Below are 22,310 nucleotides of genomic sequence, written 5' to 3'. Positions count from 1 at the left end.
CCAAACTCGGAATTTATGATACGCTAAGCCATAATTATTCTTACATCACTTTTTTTCCTAAGTCATATTCTAAAACACGGCGGTAGTCATTAAGTTTTAATTATAGCCTCGAAAAATTAAAGTTTCGTAGTTAATTTCCTGTGGTTTGCAGGTAAGTGTCCGCAGTCCTGGTACACACAGAAATCCCCTCACCACAGTACCGTAGCGTGCCCCTAAAAGAGAAGACTAAGAAAATTGTGCAGTCCATTGATAAAATGGATTACTCACGGGGATTAAGTCGAAAAAATATTTTTCAAACGAATCCGAAGGCGCAAAACATGGGCACGGTTTCTAAACTGCAGACAACGGGCATGAGAATAATAACTGGAAGTAGTAGTCGGACTAATAGTTCCGTACTTAATCACGAAACAAGAGCCAGTTCGGAGTAACATTAGCCAGGAAAACAAACAAGAAACTCAAAAACGCATATTGCATCAAGGGGTAAAACTGCATGATAAACTGCTAAGGGAAATGAAAAAAGAAATTACGGAACACACATGCTTAAAAAGGCAACTAAAACATTCTTCACAAGTAATGCGTATTACACAATTAAAGAAAAGTTAGAGGACTCAGGCTAGCGTATAGTAATGAACAGGAAAACTACAGTACCTTGTGACATCTCAGTATATGTTTATGGTTTACTGCTTTCACAAGGATCATGTGTCAAGGTGTATGATGTATGACAGTTATGTCCGACGGCTTAGCTTTTCTGGTGAAAAATAGCGAATAGTAGAATACGGAGCCCGGAATTGAAGCAAGGAGCACAGAACATCTTCTCAGTCCAAGAGTCATCGCTGAGTGTCTTATTGTGAGCAGCAGTGAAGAGTGGAACTATGTTTTACGTTGCAAAAATCGGAAGCAGTCAAGGAATCATCAGGGGGTGTCCTCAGTGTGTAGGCAGTGAAGAAGAAAATTACGTCTTATATCACAAGTTACCTGAAACAATTTTTGTGTGAATGAAGAAACATTAGAGAATTATCGAATGAGGCAGGCCATCTGTTACGATTCTGACCTCATGTACTGGAGAACTGAGCTGCTATGTCTGGCCAACCTGCACTGAGTTTTCAGTGGCTTTCGTACATCCCTAAGGCAAATGCCGGGATGGTTCCTTAACCAAGGCCACGGTCGCCCCCCTGTCTTATCCCCGTAGGCTTTTCCGTCATATCGTCTTAAAGCGTGTTACGTATGGTGTGTGTTATATTTGGACGTACTGACTGGCACTGTATTATCTTCACGAATCCTATGTCATTATGATATCATCCTAGAATAACAATGTACATGTCGTGTGACTATGGCCTCCCGTCGGGTAGTCCGTTCGCCCGGTGCAAGTCTTTCGATTTGACGCCACTTCGATGAGTTTCGCGTCGATGGGGATGAAATGATGATGATTAGGACAACACAACACCCAGTCCCTGAGCGGAGAAAATCTCCGACCCAGCCGGGAATCGAACCAGGGCCCTTAGGATTGACATTCTGTCGCGCTGACCACTCAGCTACCGGGAGTGGACGATCCTTGAATGGATAAACATAAAATATAATTTAAAAAAAGACGTGATGTGGGGTACATAAATAATCCACGTACGTAATGGTTCTGATGTGTCTGTAAATGAATGGTCATCGACTTGTTAATTACGCAACATTAGGGCCTGTAATTAAGGATTACATTATTTATATAAACTTCATTTATTGGTTCCCAGCAATGAACATTTATAACTACGCCTTCGACACACTCGCTTTTCAGATTCATACCTATGAACTGTCACTCTTCGAATACACTGTTTAACTGAGCTTAATTCTTTCATTGGCACCAGTTTCTACTATTACTACAGTTTCTCACCGATCATTCATTCACGTAAATTGTAGCTAGTAGCTTCAGCTCTACTCACATTAGAGAGCCTAACACCTGCTCCTTCTTCTTATGTCTGATATTGTAATTATTAACGAACAGCCATTCGACTTCTGAATACAATTCTTCCTATCAGCAGGTGTGACTGATCCCATCTTTGCCGTGAGGGGTAGCCGCGTGGTTTAAGGCTTCTTACCACGGTTCGCACGGCTCCCCCCGTCGGGGGTTCGAGTCCTCCCTCGGGCGTGGTTGTGTGTGTTGTCCTTAGCGTCAGTTAATTTAAGTTAGATTAAGTATTGTGTAAGCTTAGGGACCGATGACCTCAGCAGTTTGGTCCCACAGGAAGTTACCACAAATTTCCAAATTTTTTCCTATCTCTAAGGTCCGCCCAACACATCTGCTTCGCGGCACCGACCTACCCACAAGTCTGCTTGTTAACTACTGAAAAATTCCGGCGCGAATCGACAATGCCTCTGCCGTTGAAAAAGGGAAAGTAGCGTACCGAAGAATCCAGACTGTCAAACCAGGCGGCTAGCACAAAGGGTACGAGTTTGGCAAACACAGTACTCTTGTATGTTCACATTCTGTGGGTTCAATGCCTAGTATATCATTGCTGTCCGCTCCTGAGGACTTACCTTCTTGGCTGTTATGGAGGCCAGAGGCGGTTTTCCGCATAAGAGAACTTTGTCAACCAGGAGATAATGGTCAGCCTTATAGAAAATCTACTAAATGAGTTGTGGCAGGGAGCTGATATGTCTGCTTAAGATCTAGTGATTTATCCATAAGGGCAGCTGTTTTCCGACACAGTGGGACATACATTTTTGAAATTTCCTGACACGAAGCAGCACTTTGCAGAGGAGTGGTATTAGGCTGAGTGAGAAACATTCAATGAAACTGTCTGCTCTTTGCTCATGAATCTGACTGGCTGAAAGGAATGAATGAAAGCATTTTTCGTGAAGCTGCCTGGAAGTTACGGAACAGAGGAAGATAAATAATGAATAAAGAAAGAAAGAGAAAAGCCTTGGGAAAACTCTAGGCTGGGAACAAATGGAAACAGGAAATGTATGTTATGATTGAAATGGCTCTGAGCACTATGGGACTTAACATCTGAGGTCATCAGTCTCCTAGAACTTATAACTACTTAAACGTAACTAACCTAAGGACATCACACACGTCCATGCCCGAGGTAGGATTCGAACCTGCGACCGTAGCAGTCGCGCGGTTCCGGACTGAAGCACCTAGAACCGCTCGGCCACCGCGGCCGGCCTGTATGTCATGGAGGAACAAACAACTCTGTAGGAAATTCCAAAAACTTCCTAGCACAGTTCGAAAGTAAACATGCCACTAACGTTGGAAACAAGTAAAGAATGGACGAAAACAGACAAACTAAATCAATATTCCAATATTTTAACAACAGAAAGGATATAAATAACTAGAAAAATGAAGTTCAAAAACATCTAGACTAAATGAGTGTTACTGAGGATGGTATCTAAAATACTGAAAATGCCCGAACCAAAATGAAGAACGGGTAAGGGTTTCAAGAGAAAGGAAAAAAAAGAAACAAGCGGACAAGGATCTTCACTGAGGAACTTAGGAGAGAAAAGAGTGAAAAAATGAAAAAAATATTGTGGAGATAGAAAGAAGAAATGCCACTAGAAATAAGAAACAGTAAATAATTGTTGCTCGTGATCCACAGTTGGCTAAATCCGACAGAAATAAATAAATATTGTGCGATTCATGGAATATGATAATTAATGGTTGAGACATCAATCATGATGTTATATGGTGAAATGAAGGTAATTGTTATTACGTTGCAAGTTATTGAAATATAGTTTTATAATTAACATACAGGAACTCCGCATTACATATACACTGCCTAACAGCGCTGGTAAAGGAGTTTTCATGCAGAGCGTTGGAAACACAATTTTAACACTTGACTGTACTCCTACTGAACTAACGGCTTTGTGACTAGATAAAATGTATCAGTTGTTTGAGATAGTGTTTGTTTGTCATGCACCATTATTTTTCCGTATTCGTCCTATCTGCATATTATTTGTATCTCATATTACAACCGTAAATACAGTTTCACTGTGTCAGATCTAATGATGGCAAACGCCGAAACTATGTGTGAAGTATGAAAAATAACACATTACCAGACAATACTGAATTCACCCATGAAATAACGAATCAAGGGGCTTTTCAGTTATACCAGCAAGTGTAGCTGACGTCACATTGCCATAAGCCAGGGAGCAGCGCACTGCTCCGGAAATCGGTGGGTGAAAGTGGAGCCGTGCATTCTTGGCAGCGCGGATCAAGAGGCGTGAGGTCCGTCTAGGCGACGCTTCAAGCTGCCCGCGACACCTTGGACACGACGTTCTCAGGCAATCGGCAGCACGCCCATTTCCTGGCACGCGCTACCAGTCTATCCTAGTTTCAACGCCCCACGAAGTGAACCAATGTGTTGCAGTCACGAAATCGGGCTAAAGCGAGATATTCGCTCGTCGGTCAAATTTCCATCTGTGACAAAATACTATCAGATCTGAACCGCTAATAAGTACGAGACCAATAATGCGTTTACAATGGTTTAGACCACAACGGATAGATCGTGTCTGTACGTGTACTTATTTGTTTTGTCTGTAATGTCACCGTATCAGACTAAGCGCAATCGCGTGATTGTTACGAATTAGCTCTATTTGAAGTTATACATTAGTGTACCGTGGAAACGAGTTTGGCTAGGGCGTTGATTCGGGTGTCATCATGTAGAGCTTGCGGAGCACTGCTAGGACCCAAAGGGAGACAACAGAAATGTTCGCCGGGATATAAGTGTAAACTGATATTGAATTGGAAATTATAGATTTATGAAAAATGTCGTCTCATATGACTGGTAAATATGTTCGGAGTTACAGAAAGAGGAAGTCAATGAAAACCTCCAGCTGAAATGAGTCCAAAAAGCCTAAAAAGTCCAGTGCGACAACTACGACAGAGTCTGAAGGAATTGAAAAACGGCGCAAAGCGATTACGTTGCTGGCCTATCGGACGGGACACACAGCGTCTGGCGACAGTCTATGGATCATGTGCAGGCAATAGAGAAAATAGTGATAATAAACGAAGACGTAACTGCGACAGACTAGTACGTATCGCAACCACCAAATATCGTCGTGTTATCAATGCGCGTACATCGACGTAGGAAGATAGGTAGAGTCTGATGTTATTAATAATTAAATTACATATCAATACAAAACAACTGTTAAGATTGAATCCCGACGGTTTCATGAAAAACTTATGCCGTCAGTCTGAATTGTGCACTTAAAAATTTTTGTTTCTTTGGCGAAGGGATAGTAAAGTAATCATAGACTGTACCTTTAGCTCATTCGAACAAGTTCAGATATGAACTCATTGATGGTTGTGTTGGAAGAACCGGAACAGCAGCGATTTGGAGCGATGTAAGGAGAAGAATTTGTTCGTGGTTTAATGGGAGAAAAGTGATTTATAAGATTTATGAAAAACCTGTTAGCACATGGAATTGGCAAGAAATTTTCTTTAGCTATAGGACGCAAACTTTTGCGATTCTGTAAGTGTGAAATCATTAAGTGATATACGACAAAACTATCGGTGAAAATCTCTGGGGCTTCTAATGTATTGAATGAAAAGCCAAGAGCGTCTCGCAGTACATTGGGAAAAGGCAATTTTCTGGCAAGATTACAAATCTAAGTCGGTTTCACTACGTTGTCCCATACGTTCATTGTCTCCATCACATTTTTTTTCCTATTGGAAGGCATATATTCGCAAAGTCGAAAAATAAATTATGTTGATCATTAAATTCGGACCCTTCTGAAATATAACTTGCTGTATTAGCGTCACGGAACCTAGGTAGGTCTATTCAAACCGATGTAGCTTAACATACTTCGATTAAAATATAGGAAACGGATGTGCCAGTTTATTATTCATGTAGGCACTGCATTTGCTCTTCAATAACAAGACTAAATGTACACAGCTAAGGGCTTTGAAAGGTTGTGTTTGTCAAAATTAATTGATGAAATGAATTCATTGCTTGCTAACTGAAGATTACTGTATCATATCCCAATAGACAGTAACAATTACAAACATATTACAAAAAGAATATACTTAATTAAAAACTAAGAAGGTGAAAGGTACTACAAACATCTGAGTGACTGGATACGACGGTTAATGCGTTCTTGCAGCTAATATGTCAATGAAGAGAGAAGTAAAAAGTAAAAGCGACGCTCAAGCGGCGAGTGAGGTCTTACATTTTATCCGTCAGTCTGGTTAACATACTTATGTTTAAGATTTCGTCGATGAGTATTTGCCGGCTGGATGGGGACGTGATGTCTCCCGCCCAATGATGAGCCTCCACCACCAACCTTATATTTTTGTGCAATATCTTGGTGGCAGTAGCCGATCCTTATTTTCCGCCGCCGTGAGCTAAAGAGACGCTGTTGGTCTTCCAGCATAAGGGTAATTCAGCTCAGAACCTGCAACTCAAAGGTGGGAAACTGCAACTTCTGGTGTAGCTGTAAGCTCTGCCGATATCATTAGATTTTATCGCCAACTGAAGGCCCGATACCGATCTATTTGTGAATTGTTTACACTGGGTTCACCCTATGCCTACGAGGAATGTTTCCAGTGCAACCGGTCTGTATATAAAAGGTCATGTCGCGACTGAGTGACTCTTATCGTCGTTCAGCCTAAATCACTAAGGACAGAAATTTGAAATTTATTCTGTAGGCGTCGTTTAAGAAGGGATCTTTCGATTTTTTATTCCTAAGGGGTTGAAACAGGGGATGAAAGACTTTGTGAAAAAATGTCGCTTTTTACGCAATTTTGAAGCTAGACCTACGAAACTCGGTATTTGGTTTCTCGGTCAGAAATTAAGTATTACAGCTTTCAGTACTTTTGGAAATTAAACCCCTACGCGGGTGAAATAGTGGATGAAAGTTTTTGAAATAAATAATTATTAAAGAACTACTAGAGTATTTTTAAAGTTACATCTATGAAAAACTGGTATTTGACTTTTCGGTTATAAATAAAAAAAACGTGTGTTTCAGTATTTTTGGAAATTCGATCCTAAGAGCGTGAAATAGTGGATCAAATGTTTTATGGAAATATTTTACTATGAAAGTATTTTTAAAGCAATGTCTATGAAAACGTGAATTCGGCTTCTCGGTTACAAATTAAAAAAATACGTCTTTCACTTTCTTTGGGGGAGTTCAACTCCTATGGTGGTGAAATAGAGGATGAAAGTTTCAAAGAAATATTTCGTTATGCAAACATTTTTGAAGCTAAACCTGTTAGAAACAAAAACAAAAGACATGATTAACAAAAATCTTGGACTCCAAATACCAGAATCGCTTTTTGGTCAGAAGAATGTTCGAAAAAGACCATGCTTCTATGGCCTTAATTAGCGTGTAATGTTTAGAAGACGAAGCTGGTAGTGAATAACATAAAAATTCCATCGAAGAAAAAGAAAAAGAAAAAAAAACAAAAACTCTGTGCAGTCCATACCGTCTACGCGAGCGGAGGAGCGGGTGCTAAATTGTTTTCTAATAAGTCTTCGTCGTTCATTTAATGGTGCTAACACTGCTGTCAGTCTTTGCCTTGCTTCGAATACTACGATGGCTCTATGCTGAGAAACGTTGTCCAGATTGCGCGTTTATGGTATTAGATAGTAAATATTGTCAAGAAGCTAAATTATTCTACCATTGAATGCAAAATAAATCATCTCAGACATTATAGGTTTACAGTATCTGTGACTGACTTGCAGCTTTGCGAAACGAAACACTTCTTTCTGTACGGGGGTCGTGATTCCGGCTTGTAAATCAGACCTAACGATCATTACTCACGTTTTCTCCATTACTGTTTCGATTTTCCTCTTTTACTGACTACGCTTAACTTTCAGACACTAGCGTATTTAGAATCTCGACAACCGACTTGACAGTTTTCCGTTCCCGTGGGTACCCAGTACAATGTGAGAACAGCACTTGCGTTACTCTCACATACTCCAGACAGCATATTCACTTCCGTACAAGATGGCACGATGTTCTAGCAGAACCAGCTAACCCAGTACCTTCACGTCTGCAGATTCAAGTTCAGAAGACCTGACTGCGCACCCATTACTCTTTTGAGAAACCGGTTGCTGGTTCGCTCTACAGTAGACAGACAGGAAATACTACCTCTCCAAGAGAGCAAAACTCACGATAGATTTAAAGCAATATAAGCACTTTCCATATCGTATACGCCAGCACTTACAGCACCAATGTTTAATAAGAAGCGCTCATCAGCAGTTGATGATGGAATCTATCGCACAGAATGTTGGCGACTAACATGCATAGATACGAGTCCAAAACAGTGTGTGACCGCGGTTGGCGAGCCGATTGCACGACAGCCAGCGACTTGTTGCGTTTCGTAACGATCTGCTTAAGAATAAGGCGTGACCTACTGGCTGGGAAGCCCGCCCCCGTACCTGTTACAATACTCGACACACATTCGACTCTGTCGGCAGTAAATATCTCGTTTGTGGTGTAATGAAAGGCCACATACCTCGTTATTGTGCAAATATGAGGTATGGCAAAAATATTTTGTTGTGATTACCTAATGGATTGTACTTGGTGACTTGGTGGGTCGAAAGACAATCGTATGATACTGTTTCAAAGTGTAAACTGGAAGAAACCCTACGATTACCGTAAATATATGGAAACTAAATTTATACGTCAGTGCTGCTATCACAATAAATGAGAAATAATGTTTAGAATTATCTAGTATTCCTAAAAAATAATGAAAGCTCAGTAGGATCAAATAATTAAGAGACACTGAGGAAGTTGTATCCTTGGTTGTAACATACTGTACGATTGTCTACGCGAATATCTAATCAAGTGCAAATTCCGCTGTATGTAACGAAAACTGATAGAAAATCCACTTTTAATCAATGGTTTAAAATGTCTGTTTCATTGTTGAGCCAAATCGCGTTCCACCCTCTACGATTCTAGGAGTGAATATTGTACAACAGTCGTGGATAAGTGCTCGGAAGTAGCCATTCCTGTGTCACTATATCAGAGCACTACTACACTGACTGTGTCTGCAAGTGTACAGCCCATAACCTTCACCACACAAGTCCAAATTATACTAATTTTTATTTTCACTACCAATGTTGTAGAATCGAAGAGCTGTGTCAGACACTTGTTCATGAAAAAAATTAAAACTAAAGAAGGAAAGAAACCAAGATAGCTGTGCTTAGTCCTGTACTTGTCACGATACTTACTGAATACAAACGATGGGATTGGTAGCTGATTGTATATTATGACAATTCTGAGTCCGAATAGCACACTCTATCATGGTCTCAAATAACTGGCACGAGGTTTCTAGGGAAATTGGTACAAACAGCTATCTGACTTTCGGATGTAAGTATTTCGTGATATCCTTAAATAACTTCTGGACAATTTTGTGAAACTGCCATCACCTAGAACACGACTGATTACCTTCCACGTTCGTCTGCGACTTAACTAATGGTTCTTCTTTAAGTCACGACCCATTATTGTCTAACCTCTATTCCTCTGCAAAGGAGAAGTATTGTACCGTTTCAACAGCTGACCGCATATCAATCCTATCGTTATATGGAGGACGCGGCTTGCGAATAGGGCTATACACTACGATCGAGTAATATTCGATTAGGCACAGCATTTGACTGTTGCCACGAGTGTGCAATTTCTCCGTGGTTTTCACCGAAGTATGTCATGATACATGTTCCCCTGAGATCATGGAGCAATAGCGTGCTGAAAATGTCATTGTTTTCAGTCCACATGTACTACAGATGAGATGCAATAGTCTAAAAGTTTCCCTAAAAACCACTGTCCTTTCGCATTGGTAGATTATCAGTCACACTTACGAAAACACTTTGCAGTCTTTCCAACGGCACGATGGTGCTTCCAGTCAGTTCCTATACTAGAAATATTTATTATCTTTCTTTTGGTCATAATTTGCACTATTTGCTAGTGCTGCGCATTTCTTAGAACTGACATACTGATTGTTATCCGTTTAAGGTTTGGAATGGATTGCCAACAAAACATCAGAAATGATGAACAACGATGTTTATCATACGTGTTAGTGACCGAGGACATAGTTCACGTGCCGATCACATTTCAAAATGGAATATGTTATTAATGAAAACCACAACGACAGAATTAATACGCATTTATTGCGTTACTACGAGCTTCGTTCATTTAGAACATTATCGGATGCCGAATTGCACCAATATCATGACATAAGAGGTATGGTTGTCGTATGGAATGTATTATTCTGAAACCAGTCAGGTAAATAAAAAAATTACTTGAGTATGGTTTTGGAAATTGGTATCTTATCTACTTGCCGATTTAATAACGGCGATGTACCTACAAGAATAATAAATAGCGACGAAGTTCAGCGACATCCTGTCCTATCTTTACATATATTAGCGATAACATGTTACACATTTTCAGTCTTCGTCTGACCTTACTTTTTTTCTTTTGGAATGCTTCTTCCAGCGAGAAGCTACTTAGTTCTTAATTCCTTACAATATGTCTAGGCTCTTCCTCCGGTGAGAATTTTACCCACTGCTTTTCATCCCCACCCTTCTTAGCAGTACTTCTTTTCGTACTATATATGTTCACTTTACTTTTCTCATCGTTTATCAGCACCACATTATATCCATATCTGTTGCACGGATTTCCCAAGGTCCACATTCATCTTCAATGATTACTAAATAATATTTTATTCATTTGCAAGATTATATTCAGTGGCAGCAGTGACATGTAGTTGATGAAATCTTGCTTCACTTGTAGCGATGTGATCTTCAGTCTTACTTTACTTCAAAATTATTTGGATCCTTTAACATTTTACTAGTGTTTATCAGGAACCAAGAGCTCTGAGCTATGAGAATTCAGGAGAGCAGTCTACTGTCTTGGATGGTTGTCGCTGGTTTTTTTAAGTCGCGGCCAACAACAGCTTTGTAATCATTATGTGGTATTTCCAGGACACCGTGATAAAGTAGTTGATACTCACAAAGCTTCACAGATATCCAATTTCTTCCGTTCGTAGAGGATGCTGTCAACCTGTTAACCACGAAAAACCTAACCTGTCTTCGCTGGGCATAAACAAACCGTAGAGAGAGATATGACCTGTCTCAAGCCATTGATTTATTGATCCATTTTAACATAGATTACTTTGTATCGTGTCAAGAGTACGTTACCACTGATATGACTAGAACAAGAAATTGTCAGTGTTTGTCAATGAAAGGCATCATTTATTTAGTGACCTGATTTCTCACAATGCAACTGACACTTGTAATTTAGATGTGAAAAGTTGATACGTGGAGGTACGATTGGAGCTCATACGGCACTCACTTAGTTTTTCCTGTTCGGTGTGAAACTGCTGGTCGTCTTCGTAGCTGCGTGGTTAAATATTAATTTGGATTATCCCCTGATGTGAGGACTGGGGAAAGTTTCACTCACCTTCGTCGGGAAAACTGAGGACCAACTTGAAAGATAAATAAGTAATCCGCCTTCGAAAGCAGAAATAAGTAGCCTGGAGAACATTTTTTTGACCAGAGACATGAAATGGTTGATTGGCTGGTCAACATCTTATAATATGACAATGCCATGAAATTCAATGCGTTATGAAATACAGCTGTCCTGTGTATCCATAAGAACAGTATAGTCTCATGATTCTTAAATTTTTTGCTATTTCTTTTCTTGATTGCGTGTACGAGGTTCTAGTAAGTTATGCTTTAACTGTGGACCAGTAATTATGATCAGCAGTCACTGATCAAAGTTTATTCTTGTCTGTTGTGGGAAAGGCGTCTTAATGTCCATTCCATTAATTTAAAGTGTAACGTCTATGAACTTATTGTCTCAACAAAGGCATGAGGAGGAGGAACGACGTCTGCTGATTAGTCGATTATCAGACACGATAACTGTGTCTGCTAGATGGAGCTGACAAAGCAGACAAAGATAGCAGAAGATATGGAGTCTTCAGTGTGGGGTTAATGCTTTGTATTTAAAAGAAATAATGAAAAACCGACGCCAAAATAAGCCAACTGTGCTATATTAATACTCTTCCGATAAAATTGGATGTGTATTGGCAGACACTACAATAAATATTTTTGGTTTAAATATAATAAAGCAACGGAATAAACTGCTTTTCAACATGACGATGCCTTACCAGTCGAAGAGAAACTTTGAACAAATAAAATTGCTATTGAATGTCGAATCTACCGAATAACAACCACTCAAGTTAACCCAATAGCAGGAAGTAACTAGTAAATGGAAAGAAGAAATGAAACTGAAAGGAAATAAATTTGTAACAACGCTGTCCCTTTGATGGTCAGAAACTGTATCGCTGGTTGACTGCTGTAGCTAAGCTTACATTTTTTGAGTCATCGGTCTTCTGACTGGTTTGATGCGGCTCTCCACTAATTCCTGTGCCATCCTCTTCATCTCAGAGTAGCACTTGCAACCTACGTCTTCAATTATTTGCTCTACGTATTCCAATCTCTGGTTTCCTCTCCAGTTTTTGCCCTCTACCGCTCCCTCTAGAACCATGGGATTCATTCCCTCACGTCCTAACAGATGCCTTAGTTCTTAATTCCTTACAATATGTCTAGGCTCTTCCTCCGGTGAGAATTTTACCCACTGCTTTTCACCCCCACCCTTCTTAGCAGTACTTCTTTTCGTACTATATATGTAGCACCAGATCTCAAATGTTTCGATTCTCTTCTGTTGTGGTTTTCCGACAGTCCATGTTTCACTACCATACGATGCTGTACTCCAAACGTACATTCTCAGAAATTTCTTCCCCAAACTACGTCCTATTTTTGATACTAAGAGACCTCGCAGGGCCAGAAATGTCCTTTTTGCCAGTGTTAATCTGCTTTGGATGTCCGCCTTGCTCGGTCCGTCATTGGTTATTTTGCTGTCTAGGTTGCAGAATTCCTTAACTTCATCTACTTCCTGACCATTAATCTTAATGTTAAGTTTCTCACTTTTCTCATTTACATTAACTAGTCCCAAATGACAAATGTTTTGGACTCTTAAAGAGCAGTGTTATGCGAAAATTGTTAAAAGTGCGTCGTACACTGTCATTTGCCAACAAACATCAGTTACGGTTCATTATTAATGTGTGAGCAACATACTTGTCACAGTACTACTGTTTCTTTGATCACAAAATCCAGTCGGCAGAGGGATCTTAACGAAAGGAGCACGGAAAATATCTATACCAGAGCTAACTGGGATTGAACTAGCGTGTTCTAAGCTACATAACGGAGTAACTGCTCACTCACTGTCCGTACAGTCCAGTTACACTTGCTGGTGATTCCCGATTCCGACGAACGCTGCTCCCTATCCTCCACTCCACGCAGGCCGTAGTTGCGAAAACGCAGCGCCCACCACGCCCGTCCGTGGGTATATAACAGGTGCCGAGCCGGCCAAACGCCAGTTCTCCACTCCTCACGGCAAGAAGCTCATCGACATGGCCTGCAAGGTGCGTACTGGTAGCCATTTCTCCCTAAGTACTGCGACGCAGCTAACATGGCTTTCTGAGTATGGTGATTCAGAACGTCACATTAGTGAACAACAAGTGTTCTAAGCTTGGACACTGAGTCGAGAGCGCAGAAAAAGTCACCACATCCGTAATGATTCTTAGATTTCAGTCGAAATTTGGATTACTGCACTTCATGAGTAAAACTTAAGTGGTCAGAGATAACAATAGGATACATTCGTGTAGCAGGAAATAGGGCGTGTCGTCTTTTATGAGGAGAGTTTAACAGTATCTGGCTTAAATTATATTTAGTATTTTTTATCCTCACTTCCCTATTAAATATTACGATTGAATGTCTTAAATATTCAACAGTCAGACGCTGAATAGGCGTTTCAACGCACAACTAGCTTAAAACAGGTGTTAATGTATAAGATACGGAGAAAAAATAAAATAGAACAGTTTTCTGCTCTAGTTCCTGCGCGTTCACCATCATCCACGCGTATTTTCACGGCTTCAACTCCTGTATTCACAGGCACACAATATGTTTCTACTCAAATAATGGTGTGCACGTATGAATTTACACTAAATCCGCACATAGAGACGACTAGTCATGAAAAACACTTACTGTGTCCATCTATAAATACAATCGTAAGCCATCGAAATTCGACTGATCATAAAAATTGTGTGACTAAAACAGATAACCACGCCATTTTTAGAAAGAGTCGTGAACTTTAAGAGTTGAACACGGACGGAAGAAGTCATAGGGACGATAAAGTGATGGTTAGACTCGAATCCTGAGGAGAGGACAAGTGATTAAATGGTTGGAGAACTGTGCATGACAGACGTGTACTCGTATTCGAATGGTAATAGGGCACACACTTTTTGCTCAACACAGTTTCTTCACAATTAACGGTACATTCATAACGACTTTGTTTGTAGGACTTTTGGTAAAGCATATTCCATATTACAGCTGATCGTCCTCGCCGCCTTCGTGGCTGTGGCCCGCGCCGGCTACCTGGGTGCCCCCGCAGTCTACGCCCCCGGCGCCCCCATCGCCGCCCGCGCCTACGCCGCCCCGGTGGCGTACGCCGCCCCAGCCCTTCGTGCTGCCCCTGTGGCATACGCCGCCCCCGCCGTGAGAGCCGCCCCCGTCGCAGTCGCCGCCCCCGCCGCCGTGGCCGCTGAGTACGACCCCAACCCCCAGTACAGCTACGCCTACAGCGTGCAGGACGCACTCACCGGTGACTCCAAGAACCAGCAGGAGAGCCGCAGCGGAGACGTCGTCCAGGGCAGCTACAGCCTGGTCGAGCCCGACGGTTCCATCCGCACCGTCGACTACACCGCCGACCCCGTCAACGGCTTCAACGCCGTCGTGCACAGGGAGGCCGCTGCCCACCCCGCCCCCGTCGTCGCCAAGGTGGCCGCCCCCGTCGCCTACGCCGCCCCCGCCATCGCTAAGGTGGCCGCCCCCCTCGCCTACGCCGCTCCCGCCTATGGCAAGGCCATCCTGGGTTAAACAAAATGTTCTTCTCCACAGCTCTATTCTGACAAGAACGGCGCTTTACTAAAGTGTCAATTGCAACTGTCAAGTGTTTGAAATGTACATAACACTTTCATTTGTACTGCCAGTCGAATTGTATCCTTCACAATTCAGTAACTAAGTTCCCGCCCCCTTCCTATCCTTTCCATTTTCTCATGTGAAAAAACTCAATCACTGTTCTTCGTGTTCTTAAATTTTCCTATTTATTGTTTTTTTGTACAGTATATTTATGCAAAACGAATAAAATTCGTTCTCATAATATCGACTGGTCTATTTACTCAACCCTTACCTGCTAGAATATAACTGTATATAAGAAATGGTTCAAATGGCTCTCAGCACTATGGGACTTAACATCTGAGGTCATCAGTCCCCTATAACTTAGAACTACTTGAACCTAACTAACCTAAGGACATCACACACATCCATGCCCGAGGCAGGATTCGAACCTGCGACCGTAGCGGTCCCGCGGTTCCAGACTGAAGCGCCTAGAACCGCTCGGCCACCCCGGCCGGCCTAACTGTATATCACTTGGAATTTTAAAACTTCAAGTTAAGTTCTCAAGGTTACCAGTGTCCAATCTCCACAATGACATTTTCAGTCTACAACGGAGTGTACGTTGACATGAAACGTCGTGGCAGATTAAAACGGTATACCGGAACGAAATTCGAACTGGAGACTTTTGTCTTTCACAGGCAAGTGTTCTACCTATTCAGCTACCGAAGCACGACATAAGACCCGTCCTCACAGCTGTACTTTCGCCAGTACCTCGTCTTCTACCTTCCAAACTCGCCCGCGAGGCAAAGGAGCCGAGTTCGAGTCTCGGTCCAGCACACAGTTTTAATCCGCCAGAAAGTTTCATGTCAGCGCACGCCGCTGCAGAGTGAGAATTTCATTCTGGAAACATCCCCCTGGCTGTGGCTAAGTCATGTCACCACAATATCCGTTCCTCCAGGAGTGCTAGTCTTGCAAGATTCGCAGGAGAGCGTCTGTGAAGTTTTGAAGGAAGGGACGAGGTACTGGCGGAAGTAGAGTTAGAAGTTTGTGTCGAATTTCATTGTTATTCTGTTTTTGCATTTAGACGGTATAGAATTAGAACTTTAGACATTTTGAGAACAGGCTTTATCTCTTTTCTCCATTTTCAGCAGAATGAAGGCAACGTATCCACAACTACCTATACACTGTAAAGCCAAGTTCATGAGAGCCTTTATGTTTAAGTAAGAGTAGGAGTTGCGTGCTGAGAAGTCACTTTAATTACAAAAAAACAGAAGAAAACTACGATGAACGAACGCCGTAAATAAGTAGAAAGAAACAATAGTTTTCAAAGCTTCTGCACCATGTTGTCTTTTCTCGTTACAAAAAGAAATGCATCATCAGCCTGATTTAACTTAGATTATCCTTAAGGCCATAAAGTGCACAATGCATATTGTGCCTTTTGCTTGTTCCGCTTCAGTATCTCAGTTACAGCACTGAACAGTTCGATAAAGACTCAATACATCGCTGATGTTGGGCGTATGAAGAAATCTTTAGAGTTCAAGCATTCATGGAAAAAGAGTAAAACGTCATTACAAATATGAGCAAAAGATGCTCCTAGACAAGATTTCGTTCGCGATTGTCTCCGCTTAGAATTCGGGCCGCTGCAAGCCGTGATAGGAACCAGACAGTTACGAGCGACTAGATTCTAGTTTTTCAGGAAGTCTAGAAATTTCACATTTATTTCTCGGTCATTAGTAAAAAAATGGTTCAAATGGCTCTGAACACTTTGGGACCGTAGCGGTCGCGCGGTTCCAGACTGTAGCGCCTAGAACCGCTCGGCCACTCCAGCCGGCGGGTCATTAGTAGAAAAGTTTTGTACGAACCATGTTTGTTATTGTTGCAACCGCATTTTAACACAGAGTTAAGAGTGTCCGTTAGTTAAATTCTTAATGTGAAGAAATTCATTTCTGAAATGCACAGGCAGAAGATAATTAAAATAATTTAAAAGCTGTTTAAATTAGCTTGAGAATTATTTGATCATTATTTTGTCAGTTGTCACAAAGAAATAACAACAGAAATCTCTATCCCTTGCATGTTTATTAAACGGCTTTCCTTCGAATCATCTGCTTTTTCCTTCTTTTGTATTTAATATTAATGAGCGATTACTTGTCTTTATACTGAACACTTTATCGGTTTGCACAATTAACACTACGTAGAGGATATCTGTTTAATGCGTGATCCGTCACAGTCTCTTCTACTTGTCTAATCCGGTCTCATAAACCGATATACGACCGGGAGAGCGGTGTGGTGACCACATGCCCCTCCATATCCGCATCCAGTAACGCCTGTAGGGTGAGGATGACACCGTGGCCGGTCGGTACCCGTCGGCCTTTATGGCCCGTTCGGGCGGAGTTTAGTTTTTTATAGATTAATGGCGTCGTTCAAGGCATGCATGGTAAATGCAGCTTACCAGAGAGAATCAACTGATGAATTTCATAATTAATTTTTTCCTAGACCGGTTTAAGACAACTCGGGATTTGTAGTCCTGCAAACAATTCAAAAATATGTAAGCATATTTTATGTTAAAAACAATATGTTGCACTTCCATGTAATACGTGGAAGTGACACCCAACAAAATTATACTTTACTTATATAAGCACTATCTTCCTTTTACAAATGACAGGTCTGTGCATCATAATACTGAAATAAAATCTTTGCACCATTACCTACCTACTAAGGTCGTGTGTACACTGCAGCTGACTAAGTGATCAGATGATGATAGCGTTGTTTCCACTAATAGGGAAAAATAAGTTCTAGTGTCTTACTATCACTCGAACTGGCAGCAAACAGAGCTAACAGTTACGAAATCGAAGATTTCGCGAAATTATCGTGGTGTAAAACATTCTCGGCTTACTTGTCGCGTCAAGTATGGGTAAAATCTCGAGCTTTAGGCAAAACCCTTCGTTGGCTTCGAAAGAACAATGACTGTCGTCGTTGTGTTATAATAATTTTTATTCCACAGACGGCCTGTGACGGTCGGCGTGCGCGATCTTCACGTCATGCTGTCAGACTCTGGGTACACGTCTACTCTGGTGACGGGTGAGCTTTCGTAGAAAAGTAACCAATTCAGCACATTTCTCTGCCTTCTCAGCGTCTAGAGCTCGCTTCCACGCACCACTGAGATTGTAGCCGCTGTCGCCGTTGTAACTGTTATCGTACATTCTACTATCTGCTGCGTCTTTAATAACGGAATCCCAATGTGTAGAAAAGACTCAAATATTATCAAAACATGTTTGTATTTATTTGTGATACAGTGATCAGCAAATGCTGATTTCTCAAATTCTCTATTTTTATGTGCCTTTAGTACCCTGTAAAGCGGTTGTTAACGGTACGGGTAGGATGACCGATGTAGGCGGTTCCGCGCTAAGAAGGAATCTTATAATTTCCAGGACACAGCGGTCGAGACTGTCCTTAACGCAGAATCTCCTTCATTGTCTTCGATGGTCGGATAGGTCTTATGCCTCTTCTTCGAGGACCCTACTTATTTTGCTACATGTAGAACAGCAGAAAATAAGAAATACGACAGGTAGATCGTTACGTGATTGTTCGACAATCTCTGCCAGCATAACACAGTGGTGTCATACGCTCATCATTCACAAGACGTCCTCTTACGACACCAACCACCACGACACCCAGTTGTTCCTGACAAAGATGACGGATGATTTCGTCGAAAGCTCGAGATCTTATCCAGTTCTGATGCGGCACGTGAACCGAGAATGTGTTAGACAAGAACGGACATTTGCCCACAGTTTCGAGCGGTAATCTTTAGTGGCTGTCTCACGGTGACCGTGTGACACAGGTAAAACTTTGCAACACATCACTTGGGAAAGCCCACGTTGCGCTTTGCGTTGAAAGCTCCTTACGCTACAACATTCGTTAGGAGAGAATGAAAGCTCTGAAGAATCTCACTCGGTTGAACACAACATCCATCGGAAGTTTACAAGAATGCGCTGAAAGTTGTAGAGAAACCCGTGGCAAAGGTTGACTGGCTAAACTTATAATTAGTGAAAAGACATAAAAGATTACTCCAGAAACGGCACTATGTGAACTTGAGTGTCAAAAATCTTAATTCAAACGAATTATGCTTGTTCCACTGTTTCACTTAAAAGCGCTCTAAAGGGGAGAGCGAAACGAAATGAAACTTCTCGGGTTGAGACGATAAGTGATGTTACTTCAGTGATTATAATATCGAGCATATTTACACAAAGAATTTGGTAGTATGAGTTCACTTATCATTGTGCCGTTGCACCTACTCTGGCCTGAATTAATGCACTGATTCGGTTGGGAAGCGTGTCATAAAACCGTTGTATCCTCTCCTGACCCAAGCTGACCGACAACTGTTGTAACTGATGCTAGATATCCTACATACTGACAGTGGGGCGGATTTTACGTCCGCACTGGTCACGTGCATTTTCTATCAGTGACATATCTGTGGATCTTGTTGGCCTTTGCGGTACCTCAAGGTTACGCAGGTGGTCATAGTTAAAAATGGCTCCACGATACAGTCATATAATAGGTAACTCGTGAGGATGAGCGATGTTCAAGACGTAGCGTTGTGGCGTCGAAGTTCCTTCAGTCACTACTAGCGCTGACGTAAGGCTATACACAATGACTCCACACACTGTGACGCCAGCAGTAGTACTGCTGTACCTCTCCAAAACATTGGAAGAGTGGGACATTTCCCCAGGACGTTGCCATATTCAGCAATGATGGTCATCCGGGATAGTGCAGAACCGAGATTCATCGCTGAACACAGTGCGACGCGTTTTATCAGAATACCGTGCTTCCAGATTACGGCACCACTCCGAACTAGGGTTTCATGATAAGATATCGATATTTCAACTAAAATATCGATGTATATAGGCGATATTTCACCCATCGATATAATGGCACTATTTATATTTTTATTATTTTTTTCACAATTTTCGGTAAATATTTGAAGTTCTGCTTTTGCAAATGCATGCACTGGCGCGGGAGGGGGGGGGGGGGGGAGGGGGGCGGTGTGAATGGATTAACAGGATTTCCTACGTGAAGAAGTAGCACACCACTTGCGTTAACAAACAATTTTAACGCAACGTGTTTGCTATTTCTTCTCATCGCCATCCTGGAAAAACGGTTGCTGAACCTGAGGAACAAAAATCTAAATCACAAGATTGGTCTTTACGGTGGGCGGAGACGTGTGAGGAAAAATGGTGACGTAATCGGTGCTCGGTGCTATGAACAGAAGCTGCAACGTTTAGCTTAACCACGCAATTTTGACACTACAGCTGCTAGGTCGCTAGAGTTGTACAAATGGTAAAACTGGGAAGTCAACATGATGTGGTTCAAATGGCTCTGAGCACTATGGGACTTAACATCTGAGGTCATCAGTCCCGTAGAACTTAGAACTACTTATACCTAACTAACCTAAGGACATCACACACATGCATGCCCGGGGCGGGTTTCGAAACTGCGACCGTAGTCAACATGAAGTGTTCCGGACAAATCCGATGAGTGACGAAACAGAATGACGGGCCCATCGATCGGACATCTTTTATTGAGCCAGTTGCACGTAGTTACGACTGTTAGCAAAGTGGTTATCGCCCGGCATGAACGTGCATCTTTTTCCTTTCAGTTCTTGCTCTGAGAGGGATAGGCAGGCTGCTAGCTTGTTGATGTACAGACTATTTAATAACAAATCAATACTTGAATATACAGCTCTAAAACCGGCATTATATTTACAGCAGCAATTATATTTAGAGCAAGCGATCTTTTTATGGGCAAGCAGGTCGATATTTGTAATATCGACTTATCGATAATTTAATAATAATAATTTAATAATAATAACTTAATTACAATAATAATAATGCTGATAACGACCTTTTTAGATATCGGTATATCGATTTCCCAATATTTTAAAAATGTCAACAGTTCTACTCCAAACGCAGCCATTTGTGTTGTGGTGTTAACAGCAGCCAACGCATGGCACAATAATTCCTTGGTCCTGCTGCTGCTGATCTCCGATAAATTGTGCAGGTCGATCAAAATATTTCAGGGAGCCTGATATGGCGCGCACCGCTATCCTGTGATCCTGTTCAGAGCGCGCACTGTAATCGTTTATAGTTCGCTGTTCTGGTGCGGGTGGCGCTCCGGTGGCGATTTGCTACGACGTCGCTGGCGTGTGTTTGCGGTGGCCGGCGGAAAGCGAGAGGGTAGTCAGTTTCCGGGTATTGCACGGAACGTGAAGTTCGCTCTGCCTGACCTGTTAGTGACTAGCGCTAAGGTTGTTGTGCCTCACAATATGAGCAGAGTGGTCTGGGGCGGAGGCGACTCGCAGCTGTGCTGGGCATGCGGTGGTGATTAATTGAAGTCTGCGTACTTGTTCTTCCTTCCTTTGTGATGTGGAGGTCGGGTGGGGTCCTGTGATATTCTGGCCCGGAGACAACTAGTTGCTGAATTTTGGAGTCGTTTGCCAAGTTAGGGTGTGGGCTCGGTTGGCTCGTCAGATTTTCCCCTGGAAGCTCCAGCAGCGGTTTCTGAACTTCATTCTGATGTGGGACGGTGTTGTTGGAACTTTTTGCAGTGTGTTTGGCTCGTTACGATATTTGTTGGTACTAATTTATTTGCTCAACTGGAGTCCTGCCCGGAGTTGCGTTCATGTATGGTATATTTGGCATTCGATGTGTTAGGTAAAGCCGCCGAAGTGGCCGTGCGGTTAAAGGCGCTGCAGTCTGGAACCGCAAGTCCGCTACGGTCGCAGGTTCGAATCCTGCCTCGGGCATGGATGTTTGTGATGTCCTTAGGTTAGTTAGGTTTAACTAGTTCTAAGTTCTAGGGGACTAATGACCTCAGCAGTTGAGTCCCATAGTGCTCAGAGCCATTTTTTTGTTAGGTAAAGTCTGCCTAAGAAGGGCGGTTTTGTAAAGTATATACATAGTGAATCATCGCTGCTTGGTATATGTGGTCTTCTGGGACCTGAACAACGCGATCTCGTCAATTTGGTTGTGTAACAGCATTTAGTGGTATGTTCTGTATTTTTCTCACTGTTATTACACTCCTGGAAATTGAAATAAGAACACCGTGAATTCATTGTCCCAGGAAGGGGAAACTTTATTGACACATTCCTGGGGTCAGATACATCACATGATCACACTGACAGAACCACAAGCACATAGACACAGGCAACAGAGCATGCACAATGTCGGCACTAGTACAGTGTATATCCACCTTTCGCAGCAATGAAGGCTGCTATTCTCCCATGGAGACGATCGTAGAGATGCTGGATGTAGTCCTGTGGAACGGCTTGCCATGCCATTTCCACCTGGCGCCTCAGTTGGACCAGCGTTCGTG

The 22,310-nt window shown here is 42.1% G+C and overlaps 1 protein-coding gene across 2 annotated transcripts in view; it reads left to right on the top strand.

Annotated features, from left to right (window-relative positions):
• Positions 1 to 13,386: 13,386 nt before the first annotated feature.
• Positions 13,387 to 22,310, top strand: part of LOC126458025 (cuticle protein 21-like) — a 36,596-nt gene continuing 27,672 nt past the window's right edge. The window contains exons 1-2 of one of the 2 annotated variants that reach the window (XM_050094808.1): positions 13,387 to 13,411; positions 14,379 to 14,825. In XM_050094808.1, coding sequence (XP_049950765.1) covers positions 13,400 to 13,411; positions 14,379 to 14,825 — 459 coding nt within the window. In that variant the 5' untranslated portion in view covers positions 13,387 to 13,399. Of the gene's footprint in view, positions 13,412 to 14,378; positions 15,129 to 22,310 lie in introns of those variants that run through there. The other variant, XM_050094807.1, reaches the window with a different exon arrangement.

This window comes from Schistocerca serialis, chromosome 2, assembly GCF_023864345.2.
Source record: "Schistocerca serialis cubense isolate TAMUIC-IGC-003099 chromosome 2, iqSchSeri2.2, whole genome shotgun sequence".
NCBI lineage: Eukaryota > Metazoa > Arthropoda > Insecta > Orthoptera > Acrididae > Schistocerca > Schistocerca serialis.
The sequence above is the reverse complement of the archived record's forward strand: the minus strand, read 5'-3'. Positions and strand labels throughout refer to the sequence as shown.